This window comes from Bufo bufo, chromosome 2 (genome assembly GCF_905171765.1).
Source record: "Bufo bufo chromosome 2, aBufBuf1.1, whole genome shotgun sequence".
NCBI classification, from domain to species: domain Eukaryota; kingdom Metazoa; phylum Chordata; class Amphibia; order Anura; family Bufonidae; genus Bufo; species Bufo bufo.
The window spans coordinates 834837195-834859423 of record NC_053390.1 but is presented as its reverse complement, the minus strand read 5'-3'; the positions used below and the strand labels follow the sequence as shown (position 1 = coordinate 834859423).

General features: G+C 47.4%; 1 protein-coding gene across 6 annotated transcripts in view; it reads left to right on the top strand.

Annotated features, from left to right (window-relative positions):
* The window catches only part of LOC120990539 (PC-esterase domain-containing protein 1B-like), an 85108-nt gene extending 63298 nt beyond the window's left edge, over positions 1 to 21810 (top strand). For all 6 annotated transcript variants that reach the window (XM_040419411.1, XM_040419414.1, XM_040419415.1 and 3 more), the window contains 2 exons: positions 6560 to 6661; positions 21290 to 21810. In XM_040419411.1, coding sequence (XP_040275345.1) covers positions 6560 to 6661; positions 21290 to 21501 — 314 coding nt within the window. In that variant the 3' untranslated portion in view covers positions 21502 to 21810. The remainder of the gene's footprint in view (positions 1 to 6559; positions 6662 to 21289) is intronic.
* The last annotated feature ends 419 nt before the right edge of the window (positions 21811 to 22229 follow it).

Here is a 22229-nt window from a genome sequence, read left to right as displayed (position 1 = left end):
AATATACTGAAAACTATGAATAGCCGCTGGCCCTATCTTATATGAAGGATGGCCTTATGCCTATCCCATGCATGCTTGAACTCCTTCACTGTATTTGCAGCTGCCACTTCTGCAGGAAGGCTATTCCATGCATCCACTACTCTCTCAGTAAAGTAAGACTTCCTGATATTACTTTTAAACCTTTGCCCCTCTAATTTAAAACTGTCCTCTTGTAGCAGTTTTTCTTCTTTTAAATATTCTCTCCTCTTTTACCTTGTTGATTCCCTTTATGTATTTAGAAGTTTCTATCATATCCCCTCTGTCTCGTCTTTCTTCCAAGCTATACATGTTAAGGTCCTTTAATCTTTCCTGGTAAGTTTTATCCTGCAATCCATGTACTAGTTTAGTAGCTCTTCTCTAAACTGTCTCCAAAGTGTCTGGTGGCCCCTGTATCCCGGAGGCCTTGGACAGTTTGGCCATTAACCATCACCAGTTGACGGTGGTGTTGTCGGTTATCCTCACTGGCCGCCTGTACCGTATTGGCTTCATGAAGGAACCCCAGGGGTTCTTCTCCAGATAACTCCCGGGCCTCCCCAGTAGTTGGAACCGGGTAATCAAGTGAGTGGACTGCTGCCCTGGCGCTGGCACCTGACGGATGGTTCCAGTTAGGTCGGAGTTGTTCCAGCGGGCAGTCCCTACGGCAGTGTCCTACTTGCTTGCACCGGAAACAGCGAGGTCCAGTAGTCTGTGGAGGTCAATAGGCCGCTGCTGCAGGTCGCTAGGGTGGTTGACGGCTCCCTCCTGGTGGTTGTGTTGGGGCCTCGACCCGAAGTAGTTGTGGTTTGAGGGGAGATCATTCTGGCTTCCGGACATCTGTGTATTCATCGGCCATCCTGGCCGCCTCTTGCAAGGTGAGAGGGTTACGGTCCCTAACTCACTCCTTTACATCTGGCGGGAGCAACGTGAAGAATTGTTCCAGTAGTACCAGTTGTAACAATTCCTCCAGGGTGGTGGTCTGACAGCCATTCACCCAGTGGGTGGCTGCCCTATGCAACTGGCAAGCCCACTCTGTGTACGAGTCCGACTCTGCTTTCCTGGAGTTTCTAAATTTCCTCCGGTACGCCTCTGGGGTCACTGCGTACCTGGCTAGGAGCGCCTCTTTTACTCGCTCATAGCTACTCAGGTCCTGATCAGGAATGGCTCTGAAAGCATCAGCTGCCTTGTCAGATGGCTTTCCAGCTAAAATTGGAACCCATTCCCCCTTTGCTACCTTGTGCAGGGCACATTGTCTCTCGAAATCAGCCAAATATCCATCGATTTCATTGGTGCGCTCCTCAAATGCTTTGCTAAAAGGAATTTCCTGTGGTTCAGGGTTAGTGCGGGAACAGTGACACGAAAAATAATCTCAGGCGAAGGATTTGGCCCAAACAGCGCTAGCCGGTCCCTTATTTCTCTGTCCACTTCACTTTCCTTTGTAAGCACAGGCGGGGTAGCCGCGGCCATGCGCTCCTTATCCAGCTCCATTAGCTCGCTGATAATAAGATGCTTGGCTTTATTGCTGCCACTACCTCCACGAACTTCCAGTAGTTCTTTCAACGTGTTGCGCTTGAGCTGTTTGTAGCAGCCTTCCATGCAAGCTGCTCCGGCTCCCGTCTCAGATTATGAAGCCATGGAAAAGGGACGATCCCACCGCTGCCACCAAATGTGACGGTCTGGTCAACTCCCACCGTCACGGGTCCCCCTTTTCCTGCCCGGATCGTAAATAATCCTGTCAGGCGTACTCCCTCAGGCAGGAAATCTTCCCACACATCAGCTGAGGCCTATTGCTGGGTAAACCATAAACTGAACTTTATTGATACACACACATCAAGTTTATACAGTGCACATAACTCCTCCCCCAGTATCCTGGGAGATAATTGAGTGACAACATAAGCCAACCCCCCTCCCCATGTGTCACATCCTTAGTTGGCTGTGGTAAAACTGTGAACAAGAGTCAAACCGTGTTCATGATGGAGGGCATAATAAAGGGCTTTCCTTCAGATCCTACTAAGGGAATGTCATGCCCTATTCGGAGAAGCTCCCGTCGGTACTTCCTTGGAACTACCAACTGGCGCCTCTGCGAAGGGGCGGCCCCAGGGTAACTGATGTCAGTCACCCGGTATAGCTTGTCTTGTTCCCATACATATTTTTCCCCTGACCTGTCTCCGCCCTAAGGCAATATTTCTGGAGGGAGGGGTCAGCCCTAGTCTCCCTACCAAATTCTTTTGGGGTATCCCAGGCTAGGGTCGTCATGGCTAATGTCTTAGTCAAGGAGTCAGTATGTCTTTCCTGGGTCTCCCCGACCGGTGGGTTGTTCTCTGCGGTGCGGGTTTGAGCATGGGTGGTGACTGGATGAGCGGCTGCGGTAGGAGCATAGGCTTAGGTGAGGGGCCCAAGGTCGTTGCCCAGCAATACTTCAGCTGGGAGGTTGTCCATTATTCCCACTTGTACAGTACCAGATCCAGCTCCCCAGTTTAGATGAACCTGGTCAGTGGGGAAACGATAAATAGCTCCGACGGCAACAGTCTTCCCGGTGCGATCATTGTTGCGGACCAAGTGTCGCTGTATGAGAGTCAGGGTGGCCCCAGAGTCTCGCAGGCCCTGAGCTGGTTGCCCATTGACCAGTACCTCTTGACGGTGCTGTTGTCTGTTGTCCTGAGCGGCGGCTTGAATGGGGTCGGCCTCGTATAGGACCCCTAAGTATTCCTCCGCTTCGGCTTCAGCTTCCAAACAGTGGGCAGCTGGTGTAGGTTGGGGCCGGTTACAGGGTCGTCCCCAGTTGGACCTGGGGGGTTCCAGGGGGCTGCTGCTCCTGATGTGTCCAAGCTGTTGGCATCCATGGCACCATACTCGGGACTCGTTCTGCTGGAACCTGGGGGGTCCGGAGTAGCGGGCCGTGGTTGGAGGGCCCGGAGCACGGAACTGGCCGTCGGGAATCTGTATACTCATCTGCCAGGTGCGCTGCATCCTGTAGGGTGAGTGGCCGTCGATCCTGAACCCATTCCTTCAGGCCCGGTTGTAATGCTCCTATGAAATGTTTGAGCAGGAACAGCTGCAAAACACCTTTTCCTGGGGTGGCTTGGCATCCCTGTACCCAATGGGATGCGGCCCTGTGTAGCGTACAGGCCCACTCTGAGTAGGAATCTCTTCCTTTCCGTTTGGACCCCCTAAACCGTCGCCGGTATGCTTTGGGGGTTACAGCATACTGGAACAGTAGCGCTTCCTTTACCGTGGCATAGTTTGTAACATCCTCGGTTGGGATGGAACGAAAAGCTTAATTTGCCTTTCCCGACAGTTTGGCTAACAAAATTGAAACCCATTCCTCGGGTGGCACCTGATGTAGCACACATTGCCTTTCAAAGTCAGCCAAATATCCATCTGTCTGTTGGTATGCTTTAAATGCTGCAAATGGTACCTTTTTCCGCTCGCTGGGGGTCACAATGGGTAGTACCGTTGGGTTTTCTGGTCTTTGTGCGGTCAGTACCTGTGGGTGATAGGTTCTTTTCTCCCTTGCCTCCTCTATCACTGCGTTGAGAAACTGGGTTACCAGTTCCACAGGTGGATTCGGCCCATAGAGTGTCAGCCTCCTTTGTACGTTTCTCTGGATCTCGTTCTCTTCTCCGTTCGGTGGGTTGGAGTTAGCCATGTTGTTGTTTTGGTCCAATTCGACCAATTCAGCTATCAGTTCCCGTCGTGGTCGGTTACTAGCCGAACGCCCGCGGCTCTCCAGCAAATCCTTCAACGTTAGCTGTTTCAGTTTCTCATACTGATTCTCCATGGATGTAGTACCTCCTCCGGGAAGATAGGACTATCCCACTGCTGCCACCAATGTATCGGTTATCCCGGAGTGTAGAGGGGTTTCCACCGCTGGAGGGTGTCCTTTTCCCGATCATTGAGGAGTCTTCTCAGCATCCAGTAGTAATCCAAGTGAAGAAGCTCTTCCAAGCGCTAGTGTGATAGCTGTATAGTTGTTACCCCCCCCCCCCCCCCCCCCCCCCCAATAAGAGACAAGACTCTAGATTGAGGGTGAAGAAGAACTAAACTTTGATGGCCACAGCTCAGCCTTTTATCCAGGAACACAAACTACAGCAAACTATCAATATACAGTAAAAGATAACGCACTAACAAACAGCGGCTTGGTCACATAGCTTACAAGGAGACACCGCGTCTTTACCAAGACAATGGCCAAGAGTGTTATCTTGTGTATTGTATTTAAGTAGGTCAGTCTTGTGGTTAGAGCAGACTGAATGTCTGGAAGTGTGTGTACACATATGTCCCTGATACACATAGATGTCGGCGTCCATTGTTAAGAGTAGGTATCCAAGGCCCTGGCTAAAAACCATCTTTAAAACAGAGGGATCTATTACATACACACACACACATACACTCAGCTTTATATATTAGATGTGACCGCTTTTCACATGACCATTGTCCTCAAACTCATGGCTTGTCATAACAAATTCTAATCTCCAGAATGCTCAATGTAAAAAAGCATACTAACACTTTTTAGCTGGGTTTATTTTAAGGACCTTGTGAGGCCAGCAGTGTCAATGTTTGACAGATCGTCAGTAGTAGGTGAAAGGTCAGGAACCCTCCTCAGCATATCATTAGTAGTTTAACATACAAGGATCACTTAAAAAATCCTGATGTAAGGGGTTTTACTAGTTAACCATATAGGTATGTTAGGATGTTAAATATAGGATGCAATGTAACTCTGGGGATTCAGACTTTAAAGAAGGGTTCACCTCATGACATTGGGAGAGCATTCTTTGACAGACACCTGTTGCTCTCCACACACACACTTTACTTTTTCACTCATTTGGACTTGTTTGGTTGCTTGCCTGTTTCCTTTTGTGATCCTTTAGCTATGGTTTATCTGTCCTTCTCTTCCTAAATTCTGTAACCTTTTCTTTTTTTCACGCAAATTAAATCCTTTAAACTTTTTTCGTTTATTAAGAACTCTATATTTTATTGGGCTCATCCTTAAAGTGGTTCTGCAGTTTGTTTAAACTGATTGATCTATCCTCTGGATAGATCATCGGCATCTGATCGGCGGGGGTCCGACACCCCCGGGACCCCCGCCGATCAGCTGTGTTAGAAGGCAGCAGCGCTCCAGGAGCGACACGGCCTTCTCACTGTTTACCGCTGGCCCAGTGACGTCACGACTAGTATCTACTTGCCTGGGCGGGGGCTGGGGCTAAGCTCCATTCAAGTAAACGGAGCTTAGCCGCGCCCAGGCAAGTTGATACTAGTCGTGACGTCACTGGGCCTGCGGTAAACAGCGAGAAAGCCGCGCCGCTGCCTTCTCAAACAGCTGATCGGCGGGGGTCCCATGTATCGGACCGCCGCCGGTCAGATGCTGATAATCTATCCAGAGGATAGATCATCAGTTTAAACAAACTGCAGAACCCCTTTAAGGATTTCTTGCAAAATTGAGAAGTGCTGGACGATATTTAAAGGGTTTGTCATCAGAAATTCTGTTATGTAGCTGACTGACATTAGCGATGTGCTGATATCAGCACTACATAACAGTTTGATTTATAATTGTGTCCCTGCCACCATTCTCCTAAAAATACACTTTTAAAATATGCTAATGAGCCTCTAGGTGCTATGAGGGCGTTGATTCAGCACCTAGAGGCTCCGTCTACGAACCATTTAGCACGCCCAGGTCCTCTTGAGTGACGTCCGACTTCTCCTGATCGGCGAAGAAATCCCGCGCCTGCACCATCCTGTTTTGTATTCGGCGCAGTGAGTGAAGGACGCGCTCCTGGTGCCGGCTTCCTTCCTTCGGCGCAGGCGCAGTGAGGAAGCCAGCACCAGGAGCACGTCCTTCACTCAATGCGCCTGCACCGAATACAAAACGGGATGGTGCAGGCGCGGGATTTCTTCGCTGATCAGGAGAAGTCGGACGTCACTCAAGAGGACCTGGGCGTGCTAAATGGTTCGTAGACCGAGCCTCTAGGTGCTGAATCAACGCCCTCATAGCACCTAGAGGCTCATTAGCATATTTTAAAAGTGTATTTTTAGGAGAACGGCGGCAGGGACACAATTATAAATCACACACAGTTATGTAGTGCTGATATCAGCACATCGCTAATGTCAGTCAGCTACATAACAGAATTTCTGTATCCTGGAGGTAGCAGTTTAGGTCTCCACCCCTGAGGGACATCTCGTATATTGGGCTCCTGTGGATTAATGGTTTACATTTATGGTGTTTTGTGTTTCACATGCTTCGCCCTTTCCTCCAGGTAATGACCACAGTCACATGTATGGCAATAATTACAGTTGCTGTATAGGACATCAGCAGCTTTTACAGACTTCACCACCATGTCTGATGCTCTGGTGACATACAAGTCTGTTGTCATGTAGTGCAAGTCATGGGGTTTTCTGTAGGCCACAAGGACTTCTAATGAACGGCATCCATGTGTATCAGTGTAGACTGTCCGCCTGAGACCAGTTGTCCTGGACATCATGATTTGTCATATAATAAGCTGTTGTACATCTTCTTGGTATAAACTGCTCATTTTTCCTCATATTTCAGGTTACTCTGTTCATCCCGCACCTCCTGACAATGGTGCATTGAGAGAAGATCCCTATCACAGGTTCAATCCCGTATTTGAAGAGCAAGAGGGCTGCAGTCAGGGTAAGGGTTATGGTCATGTACCAGAATGTGGATTCTCAAAGCCGCCATCCAGTTGGTGCAGGCTAGGCTGGGGAGCCTGTGGAGTCCCTATGCTGCCACAAAAAGTGGTGTGAACTTTGCTGCAGGAAGACTCCCAGGTTGCGGCCCCTAAAATAGACTTGGATTTGCAGAAGAGGAGCTAAGGGTCATCACCAGGAGATGAATGAGGATGTGACAAGCCAGAGGATAACCCAGAATTTAGTCAAGAGATAGCTGGAAGTCACGGCCAGGAGAAGAACAACAGGTACCAGGCAGATAATGCAGAAGGATAAAGCAGGAGCCAGGTGAGGATTCCTACGGGCAGGTTTTTTTATTCCCCTCATGACTTCTCAAGAAAGGGGATTCACTCTAATAACTAAGGATGTTAGGTTATCAAGAGTGGAAGGAAGATCGTTGTAACGGATCACCTGGCACCCCTAGACTGAGTACCTCCATTGACGGGTGCTCCTAGCGTTTCCTGAGGTTTCCAAGCACTCTGGTAGACACCACAATCACCGAACCGAAGAAGCATATAAATCCTCTCAAGCATATGAATGCTGTAGACAGTTGAATAGGAACCATACGAATAGGTTTACACTCCTAGCAGTCAAACTGGGACAGCATACCATAAATCCTCCCCCAAGAATGAGACGACACTTCACCTTGAGGGTTAAAACAGGAACTGACTTTATTTAGACACAGCATACCTACTTTAAACCCCCCAACAGCCTCATTTACATACAATAGGGCACCTAGAGGACTCTGGTACAAGGAAGGGTGGGGCCAGACAATAGCAAGGGCTGATGGGAGATTGAGGAGGGACAGAGCAGCTGGTTTAAACTGGTCTCCCAGTGTCCCTGAGACAACACCCTGCCGGGGAAACAATGGGACAGGAAAAAGGGGGAGGAGAAGAGGCACAGAACAACAATGCCTGTAACATAGCAACCATTACAGTAAGAGCAAGATATATACAGTCCACAACACACAGCAATACAAAATACCACATGCCCAAATTGCATTTAACGTACAAATTCACCAGGGGCCATAGTCAGTAGGTAGGAGGCGGGTAGCCAGGCCTCTCCAATGCCCAGTGGCGAGGCGGGTTCCGCCACATTCGTGACCCACCAAGTAGTATATATCGTGGCTGGGAAACCCTTCATAGAAAGCAGACAGCAAATTCTGAAGCCATTACTGTCCGAGTATAGAGACAGAGTCTGCACAAGAAGTTCAGTCTCATAATCTTTCCAAAACATAGCCAGAAAGGCAGTGTTCAGCCTCGCTCCCACAGAGGTGACGCCCAGGCCAGGGCTTCTCTGGGTTACAATTAATAAGAAAATAATTACATCAAATTAATCAGTGCAAATAAATATAACGTATTTTTCGCCCTATAAGACGCACCGGCCCATAAGACGCACCTAGGTTTTTGAGGAGGAAAATAAGAAAGAAAATATTTTGAACCAAAAGGTGTGCTTTTGGTGGGTTTTGAACTAATGGTGGTCTGTGGGTGACACTGTTATGGGGGATCTGTGGGTGACACTGTAATGGGGGATCTGTGGGTGACACTGTTATGGGGGATTTGTGGATGACACTGTTATGGGGGATCTGTGGGTGACACACTGTTATGGGGGATCTGTGGGTGACACACTGTTATGGGGGATCTGTGGGTGACACTGTTATGGGGGATCTGTGGGTGACACTGTTATGGGGGATCTGTGGGTGACACTGTTATGGGGGATCTGTGGGTGACACTGTTATGGGGGATCTGTGGGTGACACTTTTATGGGTGGGATCTGTGGATGTCATCCACAGATCCCCCCCCATAATAGTGTCCCTGCGGTGTAAATGACCCCCAATACAGGGGGTGGGGGTCGCATCTGGTTTTATAATGACAGCGGGGCCCGTGCAGTGACTGTATTCTACTACACGGGCCCCGCTCACTGTATATAATCTTATCTATAATTGTAGGCATTGTTAATATATAAAATATATATAAAAGTATATCTATCTAAAAGTTCAGGGTAATCAGCGCCTGTATATAAGCGCTCGTAGCAGAGTGTTACAGAGTGTTACAAGCGCTCATAGCAGAGGGGAGGGAGGAGGCAGGCCGGGAGGATGGGCACTGGCAGCGTGAGTCGCTACGTCATGCGCCCACGCCACCTGCTTTATTCATAAAGTGGGCGGCGCAGGCGCGTGACATAGTGACTCACGCTGCCAGTGCCCATCCTCCCGGCCTGCCTCCTCCCTCCTCTCTGCTACGAGCGCTTGTAAGTATACAAGCGCTGATTACCCTGAACTATATTAACAATGCCTACAAATATAGATAAGATTATATACAGTGAGCGGGGCCCGTGTAGTAGTAGAATACAGTCACTGCACGGGCCCCGCTGTCATTATAAAAGCAGATGCCGGCCCCCAGCCCCTCCTCCAGCTCAGCTGATATACACGTATCATTGAAAATTCTGAAAAATGCAGCATTCGCCCCATAAGACGCACTGCTATTTTCCCCCCACTTTTGGGGGGGGGGGGGGAGTGCGTCTTATAGGGCGAAAAATACGGTGTATCTTCATTGGTGCAGAATTCAATAATAAATAGCCATGACAGTTAAAAAATTAAAAAACTTTAAAAATATCACATGGTTGTGGAGGTCACGGAGCAAAACCGTTATGTTAAATGATAGCAGCAGCGGACCTCCACCTCACCACCAATGACCAGTTTCTAATAAGGCTACTTTCACACCTGCGCTTTCCCTTTCCGCTATTGAGATCCGTCATAGGGTCTCAATATCTGAAGAAAACGCTTCCGTTTTTACCCATTCTTTGTCAATGGGGACAAAACTGAACTGAACGAAACGGAGTGCTCCAGAATGCATTCCGATCCTTTTGGTTGCGTCCCCATCGCGGACAGAATAACACTGCAAGCAGATGGATCCGTCCTGACACAATAGAAAACGGATTCGTCCCCCATTGACTTTCAATGGTGTTCATGACCGATCCGTCATGGCAATAGAAGACATAATACAAGCGGATCGGTTCATGACAGATGCATGCCGTTGTATTATTGTTACGGAAGCGTTTTTGCAGATCCTTGACGGATCCGCAAAATCCCTAGTGTGAAAGTAGCCTAAGCCACCACCCCGATCGTGTCCCTAGCGTCTAGAATACACAAAGTGCGTATGTCATGTGCACCATTCACATCACCCAGAACACATCCCAGAGCGGCGCATGCGCAGAAAACAATGCGCACCACAGCAGCCATATTAACTGAGCTAGAAGAGAAGATCATATAATAACTATATAAAAACAATGTAATAACATGAAAAGATGAGAGGGATCGTGAAGTCGATGAGGTGTGAAGTAGAACCGAGGGCTGAACGTGGAATGAATGGAAATGAAAATACTGAATGTGTGGAAGGGAGGGCAATAGACTTGGTTGAAAATGAAACGGTATATGTAAAACATGTTCAAATATTTGAAAAAAGCAAATATACATAATAAAAGAAAAATTGAGAAAAAGTACAAGAGAAAATGATAAAAGTATAAATGTGAAGTGCAGGCAATCACAAGGACAAAAACTCTGATATTGATGTGTCAAAAAAGAAATAGAGAAAATATATTTTTCAAAATGATATCTACATGCAGTATACAGTATCTGACAGAAGTCAGTACACCCCTATATACAGTATCTGACAGAAGTCAGTACACCCCTATATACAGTATCTGACAGAAGTCAGTACACCCCTATATACAGTATCTGACAGAAGTCAGTGCACCCCTATATACAGTATGTGACAGAAGTCAGTGCACCCCTATATACAGTATGTGACAAGTCAGTACACCCCTATATACAGTATCTCACAGAAGTCAGTGCACCCCTATATACAGTATGTGACAAGTCAGTACACCCCTATATACAGTATCTGACAGAAGTCAGTGCACCCCTATATACAGTATGTGACAGAAGTCAGTGCACCCCTATATACAGTATGTGACAAGTCAGTACACCCCTATATACAGTATCTCACAGAAGTCAGTGCACCCCTATATACAGTATGTGACAAGTCAGTACACCCCTATATACAGTATCTCACAGCAGTCAGTACACCCCTATATACAGTATCTCACAGAAGTCAGTACACCCCTATATACAGTATGTGACAAGTCAGTACACCCCTATATACAGTATCTCACAGAAGTCAGTGCACCCCTATATACAGTATCTCACAGAAGTCAGTGCACCCCTATATACAGTATCTCACAGAAGTCAGTACACCCCTATATACAGTATCTCACAGAAGTCAGTACACCCCTATATACAGTATCTCACAGACGTCAGTACACCCCTATATACAGTATCTGACAGAAGTCAGTGCACCCCTATATACAGTATCTCACAGAAGTCAGTACACCCCTATATACAGTATCTCACAGAAGTCAGTGCACCCCTATATACAGTATCTCACAGAAATCAGTACACCCCTATATACAGTATCTCACAGAAGTCAGTACACCCCTATATACAGTATATCACAGACATCAGTACACCCCTATATACAGTATCTCACAGAAGTCAGTGCACCCCTATATACAGTATCTCACAGAAGTCAGTGCACCCCTATATACAGTATCTGACAGAAGTCAGTACACCCCTATATACAGTATCTCACAGACGTCAGTACACCCCTATATACAGTATCTGACAGAAGTCAGTACACCCCTATATACAGTATCTCACAGACGTCAGTGCACCCCTATATACAGTATCTCAGACGTCAGTACACCCCTATATACAGTATCTCACAGAAGTCAGTACACCCCTATATACAGTATCTCACAGACGTCAGTACACCCCTATACACAGTATCTCACAGAAGTCAGTGCACCCCTATATACAGTATCTGACAGAAGTCAGTACACCCCTATATACAGTATCTGACAGAAGTCAGTACACCCCTATATACAGTATCTCACAGACGTCAGTACACCCCTATATACAGTATCTGACAGAAGTCAGTACACCCCTATATACAGTATGTGACAGAAGTTAGTGCACCCCTATATACAGTAGCTCACAGAAGTTAGTACACCCCTATATACAGTATGTGACAGAAGTCAGTGCACCCCTATATACAGTATCTGACAGAAGACAGTACACCCCTATATACAGTATATCACAGAAGTCAGTACACCCCTATATACAGTATCTCACAGGACGTCAGTACACCCTATATACAGTATCACAGAAGTCAGTGCACCCCTATATACAGTATCTCACAGGACGTCAGTACACCCTATATACAGTATCACAGAAGTCAGTGCACCCCTATATACAGTATATCACAGAAGTCAGTACACCCCTATATACAGTATCTCACAGGACGTCAGTACACCCTATATACAGTATCACAGAAGTCAGTACACCCCTATATACAGTCTCTCACAGGACGTCAGTACACCCTATATACAGTATCACAGAAGTCAGTGCACCCCTATATACAGTATCTGACAGAAGTCAGTATACCCCTATATACAGTATCTCACAGACGTCAGTGCACCCCTATATACAGTATCTCACAGACGTCAGTGCACCCCTATATACAGTATCTCAGACGTCAGTGCACCCCTATATACAGTATCTCACAGACGTCAGTGCACCCCTATATACAGTATCTCACAGGACGTCAGTACACCCCTATATACAGTAGCTCACAGAAGTCAGTATACCCCTATATACAGTATCTCACAGACGTCAGTGCACCCCTATATACCGTATGTCAGACGTCAGTGCACCCCTATATACAGTATCTGACAGAAGTCAGTACACCCCTATATACAGTATCTCACAGAAGTCAGTACACCCCTATATACAGTATCTCACAGACGTCAGTGCACCCCTATACACAGTATCTCACAGACGTCAGTACACCCCTATATACAGTATCTCACAGACGTCAGTGCACCCCTATACACAGTATCTCACAGACGTCAGTACACCCCTATATACAGTATCTCACAGACGTCAGTACACCCCTATATACAGTATCTCACAGAAGTCAGTGCACCCCTATATACAGTATATCATAGACGTCAGTACACCCTATATACAGTATCACAGAAGTCAGTACACCCCTATATACAGTATCTCACAGACGTCAGTACACCCCTATATACAGTATCTCACAGAAGTCAGTACACCCCTATATACAGTATGTGACAAGTCAGTACACCCCTATATACAGTATCTCACAGAAGTCAGTGCACCCCTATATACAGTATCTCACAGAAGTCAGTGCACCCCTATATACAGTATCTCACAGAAGTCAGTGCACCCCTATATACAGTATCTCACAGAAGTCAGTACACCCCTATATACAGTATCTCACAGAAGTCAGTACACCCCTATATACAGTATATCACAGACATCAGTACACCCCTATATACAGTATCTCACAGAAGTCAGTGCACCCCTATATACAGTATCTCACAGAAGTCAGTGCACCCCTATATACAGTATCTGACAGAAGTCAGTACACCCCTATATACAGTATCTGACAGAAGTCAGTACACCCCTATATACAGTATCTCACAGACGTCAGTACACCCCTATATACAGTATCTGACAGAAGTCAGTACACCCCTATATACAGTATCTCACAGACGTCAGTGCACCCCTATATACAGTATCTCAGACGTCAGTACACCCCTATATACAGTATCTCACAGAAGTCAGTACACCCCTATATACAGTATCACAGACGTCAGTACACCCCTATACACAGTATCTCACAGAAGTCAGTGCACCCCTATATACAGTATCTGACAGAAGTCAGTACACCCCTATATACAGTATCTGACAGAAGTCAGTACACCCCTATATACAGTATCTCACAGACGTCAGTACACCACTATATACAGTATCTGACAGAAGTCAGTACACCCCTATATACAGTATGTGACAGAAGTTAGTGCACCCCTATATACAGTAGCTCACAGAAGTCAGTACACCCCTATATACAGTATCTCACAGAAGTCAGTACACCCCTATATACAGTATGTGACAGAAGTTAGTGCACCCCTATATACAGTATGTGACAGAAGTCAGTGCACCCCTATATACAGTATCTGACAGAAGACAGTGCACCCCTATATACAGTATCTCACAGAAGACAGTACACCCCTATATACAGTATCTGACAGAAGTCAGTACACCCCTATATACAGTATCTCACAGGACGTCAGTACACCCTATATACAGTATCACAGAAGTCAGTGCACCCCTATATACAGTATCTGACAGAAGTCAGTATACCCCTATATACAGTATCTCACAGACGTCAGTGCACCCCTATATACAGTATCTCACAGACGTCAGTGCACCCCTATATACAGTATCTCAGACGTCAGTGCACCCCTATATACAGTATCTCAGACGTCAGTGCACCCCTATATACAGTATCTCACAGGACATCAGTACACCCCTATATACAGTAGCTCACAGAAGTCAGTATACCCCTATATACAGTATCTCACATACGTCAGTGCACCCCTATATACCGTATCTCAGACGTCAGTGCACCCCTATATACAGTATCTGACAGAAGTCAGTACACCCCTATATACAGTATCTCACAGAAGTCAGTACACCCCTATATACAGTATCTCACAGACGTCAGTGCACCCCTATACACAGTATCTCACAGACGTCAGTACACCCCTATATGCAGTATCTCACAGACGTCAGTGCACCCCTATACACAGTATCTCACAGACGTCAGTACACCCCTATATACAGTATCTCACAGACGTCAGTACACCCCTATATACAGTATCTCACAGACGTCAGTACACCCCTATATACAGTATCTCACAGAAGTCAGTGCACCCCTATATACAGTATATCACAGACGTCAGTGCACCCCTATATACAGTATCACAGACGTCAGTACACCCTATATACAGTATCACAGAAGTCAGTACACCCCTATATACAGTATCTCACAGACGTCAGTACACCCCTATATACAGTATCTCACAGAAGTCAGTACACCCCTATACACAGTATCTCACAGACGTCAGTACACCCCTATATACAGTATCTCACAGACGTCAGTACACCCCTATATACAGTATCTCACAGAAGTCAGTACACCCCTATATACAGTATCTCACAGACGTCAGTGCACCCCTATACACAGTAGCTCACAGAAGTCAGTACACCCCTATATACAGTATCTCACAGAAGTCAGTGCACCCCTATATACAGTATATCACAGACGTCAGTACACCCCTATACACAGTATCTCACAGACGTCAGTACACCCCTATATACAGTATCTCACAGAAGTCAGTACACCCCTATATACAGTATCTCACAGACGTCAGTACACCCCTATATACAGTATCTCACAGACGTCAGTACACCCCTATATACAGTATCTCACAGACGTCAGTACACCCCTATACACAGTATCTCACAGAAGTCAGTACACCCCTATATACAGTATCTCACAGACGTCAGTACACCCCTATATACAGTATCACAGAAGTCAGTACACCCCTATATACCGTATCTCAGACGTCAGTGCACCCCTATATACAGTATCTGACAGAAGTCAGTACACCCCTATATACAGTATCTCACAGAAGTCAGTACACCCCTATATACAGTATCTCACAGACGTCAGTGCACCCCTATACACAGTATCTCACAGACGTCAGTACACCCCTATATGCAGTATCTCACCGACGTCAGTGCACCCCTATACACAGTATCTCACAGACGTCAGTACACCCCTATATACAGTATCTCACAGACGTCAGTACACCCCTATATACAGTATCTCACAGAAGTCAGTGCACCCCTATATACAGTATATCACAGACGTCAGTGCACCCCTATATACAGTATCACAGACGTCAGTACACCCTATATACAGTATCACAGAAGTCAGTACACCCCTATATACAGTATCTCACAGACGTCAGTACACCCCTATATACAGTATCTCACAGAAGTCAGTACACCCCTATACACAGTATCTCACAGACGTCAGTACACCCCTATATACAGTATCTCACAGACGTCAGTACACCCCTATATACAGTATCTCACAGAAGTCAGTACACCCCTATATACAGTATCTCACAGACGTCAGTGCACCCCTATACACAGTAGCTCACAGAAGTCAGTACACCCCTATATACAGTATCTCACAGAAGTCAGTGCACCCCTATATACAGTATATCACAGACGTCAGTACACCCCTATACACAGTATCTCACAGACGTCAGTACACCCCTATATACAGTATCTCACAGAAGTCAGTACACCCCTATATACAGTATCTCACAGACGTCAGTACACCCCTATATACAGTATCTCACAGACGTCAGTACACCCCTATATACAGTATCTCACAGACGTCAGTACACCCCTATACACAGTATCTCACAGAAGTCAGTACACCCCTATATACAGTATCTCACAGACGTCAGTACACCCCTATATACAGTATCACAGAAGTCAGTACACCCCTATATACAGTATCTCACAGACGTCAGTGCACCCCTATACACAGTAGCTCACAGAAGTCAGTACACCCCTATATACAGTATCTCACAGAAGTCAGTGCACCCCTATATACAGTATATCACAGACGTCAGTACACCCCTATATACAGTATCTCACAGACGTCAGTACACCCCTATATACAGTATCTCACAGACGTCAGTGCACCCCTATACACAGTATATCACAGACGTCAGTACACCCCTATACACAGTATCTCACAGACGTCAGTACACCCCTATATACAGTATCTCACAGAAGTCAGTACACCCCTATATACAGTAGCTCACAGAAGTTAGTGCACCCCTCACATTTTTGAAAATATTTTATGCTCTCATTTCCTGGGACAACACTGAAGATCTGACCCTCTGATACAATGTACAGTAGTCAGCGCACTGCTTGTATAACAGTGTAAATTGGCCGTGCCCTCAAAATAACTCAAACACAGCCGTTAATGTCTAAACCACTGGCAACAAAAGTGAGTGCCCCCCGCAGTGACAATGGACACATTGTGCCCAAAGTGTCAGTATTTTGTGTGGCCACCATTTCCAGCACAACCTTAACTCTCTTGGGCTTGGAGTTCACTGGAGCTACACAGGTTCCACTGGAATCCTCTTCTATCCTCCATGATGACATCCCGGAGCTGGTGGATGTTAGACACATTGCGCTCCTCCACCTTCTGTTGAGGAGGGCCCCACAGATGCTCACTAGGGTTTAGGTCTGGAGACATGCTTGGCCAGTGCAGCACCTTTACCCTAAGTTTCTTTAGCACAGCAGTGGTCGTCTTGGAGGTGTTTGGGATCGGAATACTGCCCTGCGGCCCAGAAGGGAGGAGATCATGTTCTGCTTCAGTATGTCACAGGACATGGTGGCATTCATGGTTCCCTCAATGATCTGAAGTCCCCACAGCCGGCAGTGCTTCAGCTCAGTGTCAGGGTGTTGGCGATCTTCTTATAGCCTCGGCCATCTTTATGTAGAGCAATAATTCTTTTTTTCAGACCCTCAGAGAGTTTTTTGCCATGAGGAGCCATGCTGAGCTTCCAGAGACCAGTGTGAGAGCGATAACACCAAATGTAACACACCTGCTCCCCATTTACACCTGAGAACTTGTAATACTAACGAGTCACATGACACCGGGGAGGGAAGATGTCTAATTGGGCACAATTTCGCCGTTTTCACTTAGTGGTGTAAACAGTTTTGTTGCCAGCGGTTTAGACATTATTGGCTGTGTGTTGAGTTATTTTGAGGGCATGCCAAATGTACACTGTTATACAAGCCGTACGCTGACTACTGTACATTGTATCAGAGGGTCAGATCTTCAGTGTTGTCCCAGCAAATGAGATACTGTATATGTGAGGGGTGCACTGACTTCTGGGAGATACTGTATGTATGTATATATATATACAGTACAGACCAAAAGTTTGGACACACCTTCTCATTCAAAGAGTTTTCTTTATTTTCATGACTATGAAGGCATCAAAACTATGAATTAACACATGTGGAATTATATACATAACAAACAAGTGTGAAACAACTGAAAATATGTCATATTCTAGGTTCTTCAAAGTAGCCACCTTTTGCTTTGATTACTGCTTTGCACACTCTTGGCATTCTCTTGATGAGTTTCAAGAGGTAGTCCCCTGAAATATATATAGGATCGTCTACTCTTAGGGGGGGGTCACCGTCACAGACTTCCTCTCAGACCATGTATTTTCATATCAAAACTGTGCTTTATTACGACATAAGCACCAGCAACAAAACAGTACAAAATAAAAGCCTGCCCGTCTGGGCTCTACCTAAACACATAAACGTCCCTACATCTCTTGTAGAGCACTGTTCACACGTGCAAGTCAGTCTGGCTTTATTCAGCCAGATAGCACATCCAGGGAAGTGACCAGGCTTCGCATAGCCTTGTGGCCCCTCAGTGCTCCTGACTGAGACCACCCAGAGCCTCGGCAAGTCTTTGCTTCCAAGTCACTCTCTTCCCTAGACTGACACACTGCTTTATGTCGGCCTGATACAGCAGGCCTCACACATGTGCTCAGTGTGAACCTGCTTTCATCTGTGAAGAGCACAGGGCGCCAGTGGCGAATTTGCCAATCTTGGTGTTCTCTGGCAAATGCCAAACGTCCTGCACGGTATTGGGCTGTAAGCACAACCCCCACCTGTGGACGTCGGGCCCTCATATCACCCTCATGGAGTCTGTTTCTGACCGTTTGAGCAGACACATGCACATTTGTGGCCTGCTGGAGGTCATTTTGCAGGGCTCTGGCAGTGCTCCTCCTGTTCCTCCTTGCACAAAGGCGGAGGTAGCGGTCCTGCTGCTGGGTTGTTGCCCTCCTACGGCCTCCTCCACGTCTCCTGATGTACTGGCCTGTCTCCTGGTAGCGCCTCCATGCTCTGGACACTACGCTGACAGACACAGCAAACCTTCTTGCCACAGCTCGCATTGATGTGCCATCCTGGATAAGCTGCACTACCTGAGCCACTTGTGTGGGTTGTAGACTCCGTCTCATGCTACCACTAGAGTGAAAGCACCGCCAGCATTCAAAAGTGACCAAAACATCAGCCAGGAAGCATAGGAACTGAGAAGTGGTCTGTGGTCACCACCTGCAGAACCACTCCTTTATTGGGGGTGTCTTGCTAATTGCCTATAATTTCCACCTGTTGTCTATCCCATTTGCACAACAGCATGTGAGATTGATTGTCACTCAGTGTTGCTTCCTAAGTGGACAGTTTCATTTCACAGAAGTGGGATTGACTTGGAGTTACATTGGGTTGTTTAAGTGTTTTTTTTGAGCAGTGTGTATATATATATATATATATATATATATATATATGGTGTATATAGAATGCACCTGTGTATATTAGACCTAATAGGCTCCGCTTGGTTTACATTGTTGGCGTTTTCTGTGTTTTCAGCTCCTTCACCATTTGTGACCTGTAGCTAGGGCTGAAACAATTACTCGATTGAATCGAGTATTTCAACACAAAAAAATCATCAATGCTAATTTTTTGCATCGAGGATTCGTTTGTTTCATGTGACCACGGAGCGGGAGTGAAGCGCTTGCTATTACTTACTGCTCTGTGGTCACCCGCCGGCCCGTACCGCGTTGCACTGGATCCTGACACATCGTCAAGTCATAGTGCACGTAAGCGCGCACTATGACCCGACGCTGTGTGACATCAGGATCGAGTGCAGCGCGCAGAGGAGAAGAGGAAGGAGCTGTGGAGCGGCGTCCCTACAGGAAACGTAAGTATTTTATTTCACTGGCGCTGGGGACGTGGCACTGAAGGGGGACAGCCGGCAATGGATGGCATAGAGGGGCAGATGGCAGTGGGGGACATGGAGGGGCTGATCTGATGGCACTGGGGAGTGGGGGACATGGAGGTGCTGCACTGGGGAGTGGGGGACATGGAGGGGCTGATCTGATGGCACTGGGAGTGGGGGACATGGAGGGGCTGATCTGATGGGAGTGGGGGACATGGAGGAGCTGATCTGATGGGAGTGGGGGACATGGAGGAGCTGATCTGATAGCACTGGGGGACATGGAGGAGCTGATCTGATGGCACTGGGAGTGGGGGACATGGAGGGGCTGATCTGATGGGAGTGGGGGACATGGAGGAGCTGATCTGATGGGAGTGGGGGACATGGAGGAGCTGATCTGATAGCACTGGGGGACATGGAGGAGCTGATCTGATGGCACTGGGCGACATGGAGGGGCTGATCTGATGGCACTGGGGGACATGGAGGAGCTGATCTGATGGCACTGGGGGAGTGGGGGACATGGAGGGGCTGATCTGATGGCACTGGGGGACATGGAGGGGCTGATCTGATGGCACTGGGGGACATGGAGGGGCTGATCTGATGGCACTAGGGGAATGGAGGAGCTGATCTGATGGCAGTGGGGGACATGGAGGAGCTGATCTGATGGCACTAGGGGAATGGAGGAGCTGATCTGATGGCACTGGGGGACATGGAGGGGCTGATCTGATGGCAGTGGGGGACATGGAGGAGCTGATGTGATGGCACTGGGGGACATGGAGGGGCTGATCTGATGGCACTGGGGGACATGGAGGGGCTGATCTGATGGCACTGGGGGACATGGAGGAGCTGATCTGGTGGCACTGGGGGACATGGAGGGTCTGATCTGATGGCAGTGGGGGACATGGAGGGGCTGATCTGATGGCACTGGGGGACATGGAGGAGCTGATCTGATGGCACTGGGGGACATGGAGGGTCTGATCTGATGGCACTGGGGGACATGGAGGAGCTGATCTGATGGCACTGGGGGACATGGAGGGTCTGATCTGATGGCAGTGGGGGACATGGAGGAGCTGATCTGATGGCACTGGGGGACATGGAAATGGATGGCATGGAGGGGCTGATGGCACTGGGGTGGGGGGGAGCTGATGGCACTGGGGGATAGTGGAGCTGATGGCACTGGGGGAACTGATGCACTTGTGCTGATCGCACGGGGGGACGACGAAGAAGGGTGTTGGGGACTGATGGCAGGGGTTCTGATGAGTTTTTATAAAGGAAAACAGTCTATTAATTCATTTTTTCTTATTAGAGTACTCGATTAATTGTAAAAAATAATCGATAGAATACTGGATTACTAAAATAATCGTTTACTGCAGCCCTACCTGTAGCCCACGTCTGAGCCCCGGCTACTTCACCCGTCCTCCAGGTAATGACCACAGTGACCTGCACAATAGTACTACTCCCACCACTCTCTCCACCCTAGAATTCCCATGGTATTTGTGTTGTGACCCTCACCTCCTGCAGATGTCCCCAGTCAGTGGTTGGGGTACTAATCCGGCTTCCCTCACTGGTGTCCTACAGGTGCAGTGTACTAGCTGAGGATGCTGTGACCCATAGTGAGGGCGTCCTCCTCTGCTCCATATTTATCTGTACCTGGGACAGCTGGGTGACTGGTGACCTACCTGGAGTAAGATCTCCTGATCAGTAGAGTGACTGAACCTGACGTGCAGATGTTGTCCTTTCCTCCTTATTAATTCCCCTTCTCCTTCTTTTTCTTCCAGTTCCTGCATTCCCCAGCCAACCATTTATGGGACAGAACTTCTTCCCTCCAGGCATGCCGGTGCCCCTCATGAACGTCACCCATGCCCCCCATGACCCGTACCCCCAAGAAGACCCGAATATGAGGATGACATCAAGGAGGATGCTGAATCTGAGAAGGGGCTGGACCCACCCATACTCACGACCTCCCCCGTACCTACCCAGGATATACTGACTTGGAATAATCGGGGCTGCAGGGGTTCATAGTTCCTCTCCAGGACCCGGCGTCACAGGACATGTTCCGGCCCTGCACCCCCTGATCTGCCCATATTCTGACATTCTGTGCTTATGGCGCATGGTCCTCCTGGAGGTGGTCGCTGCCTGTGTTCTACTGATGGCGCCTGCACAGCGAAGATAGTATTAACCCCCTCATGCTGCTGCTTCATATGAACTGGGAACAGTCTGTTAGCTACACTGAATATTTTTGCACTTCTCTTACTTTGTGTCTTATTACATTTCAGTTTATATATTTGGGGCAGGACAGTAAAAACTATTCTGCTGGTGCAGTCACTGTGTACATACATTACTTATACTGTACTGATCCTGAGTTACATCCTGTATTATATTCCAGAGCTGCACTCACTATTCTGCTGGTGCAGTCACTGTGAACATACATTACTTATACTGTACTGATCCTGAGTTACATCCTGTATTATACTCCAGAGCTGCACTCACTATTCTGCTGGGGGAGTCACTGTGTACATACATTACTTATCCTGTACTGATCCTGAGTTACATCCTGTATTATACTCCAGAGCTGCACTCACTATTCTGCTGGTGCAGTCACTGTGTACATACATTACTTATACTGTACTGATCCTGAGTTACATCCTGTATTATACTCCAGAGCTGCACTCACTATTCTGCTGGTGCAGTCACTGTGTACATACATTACTTATCCTG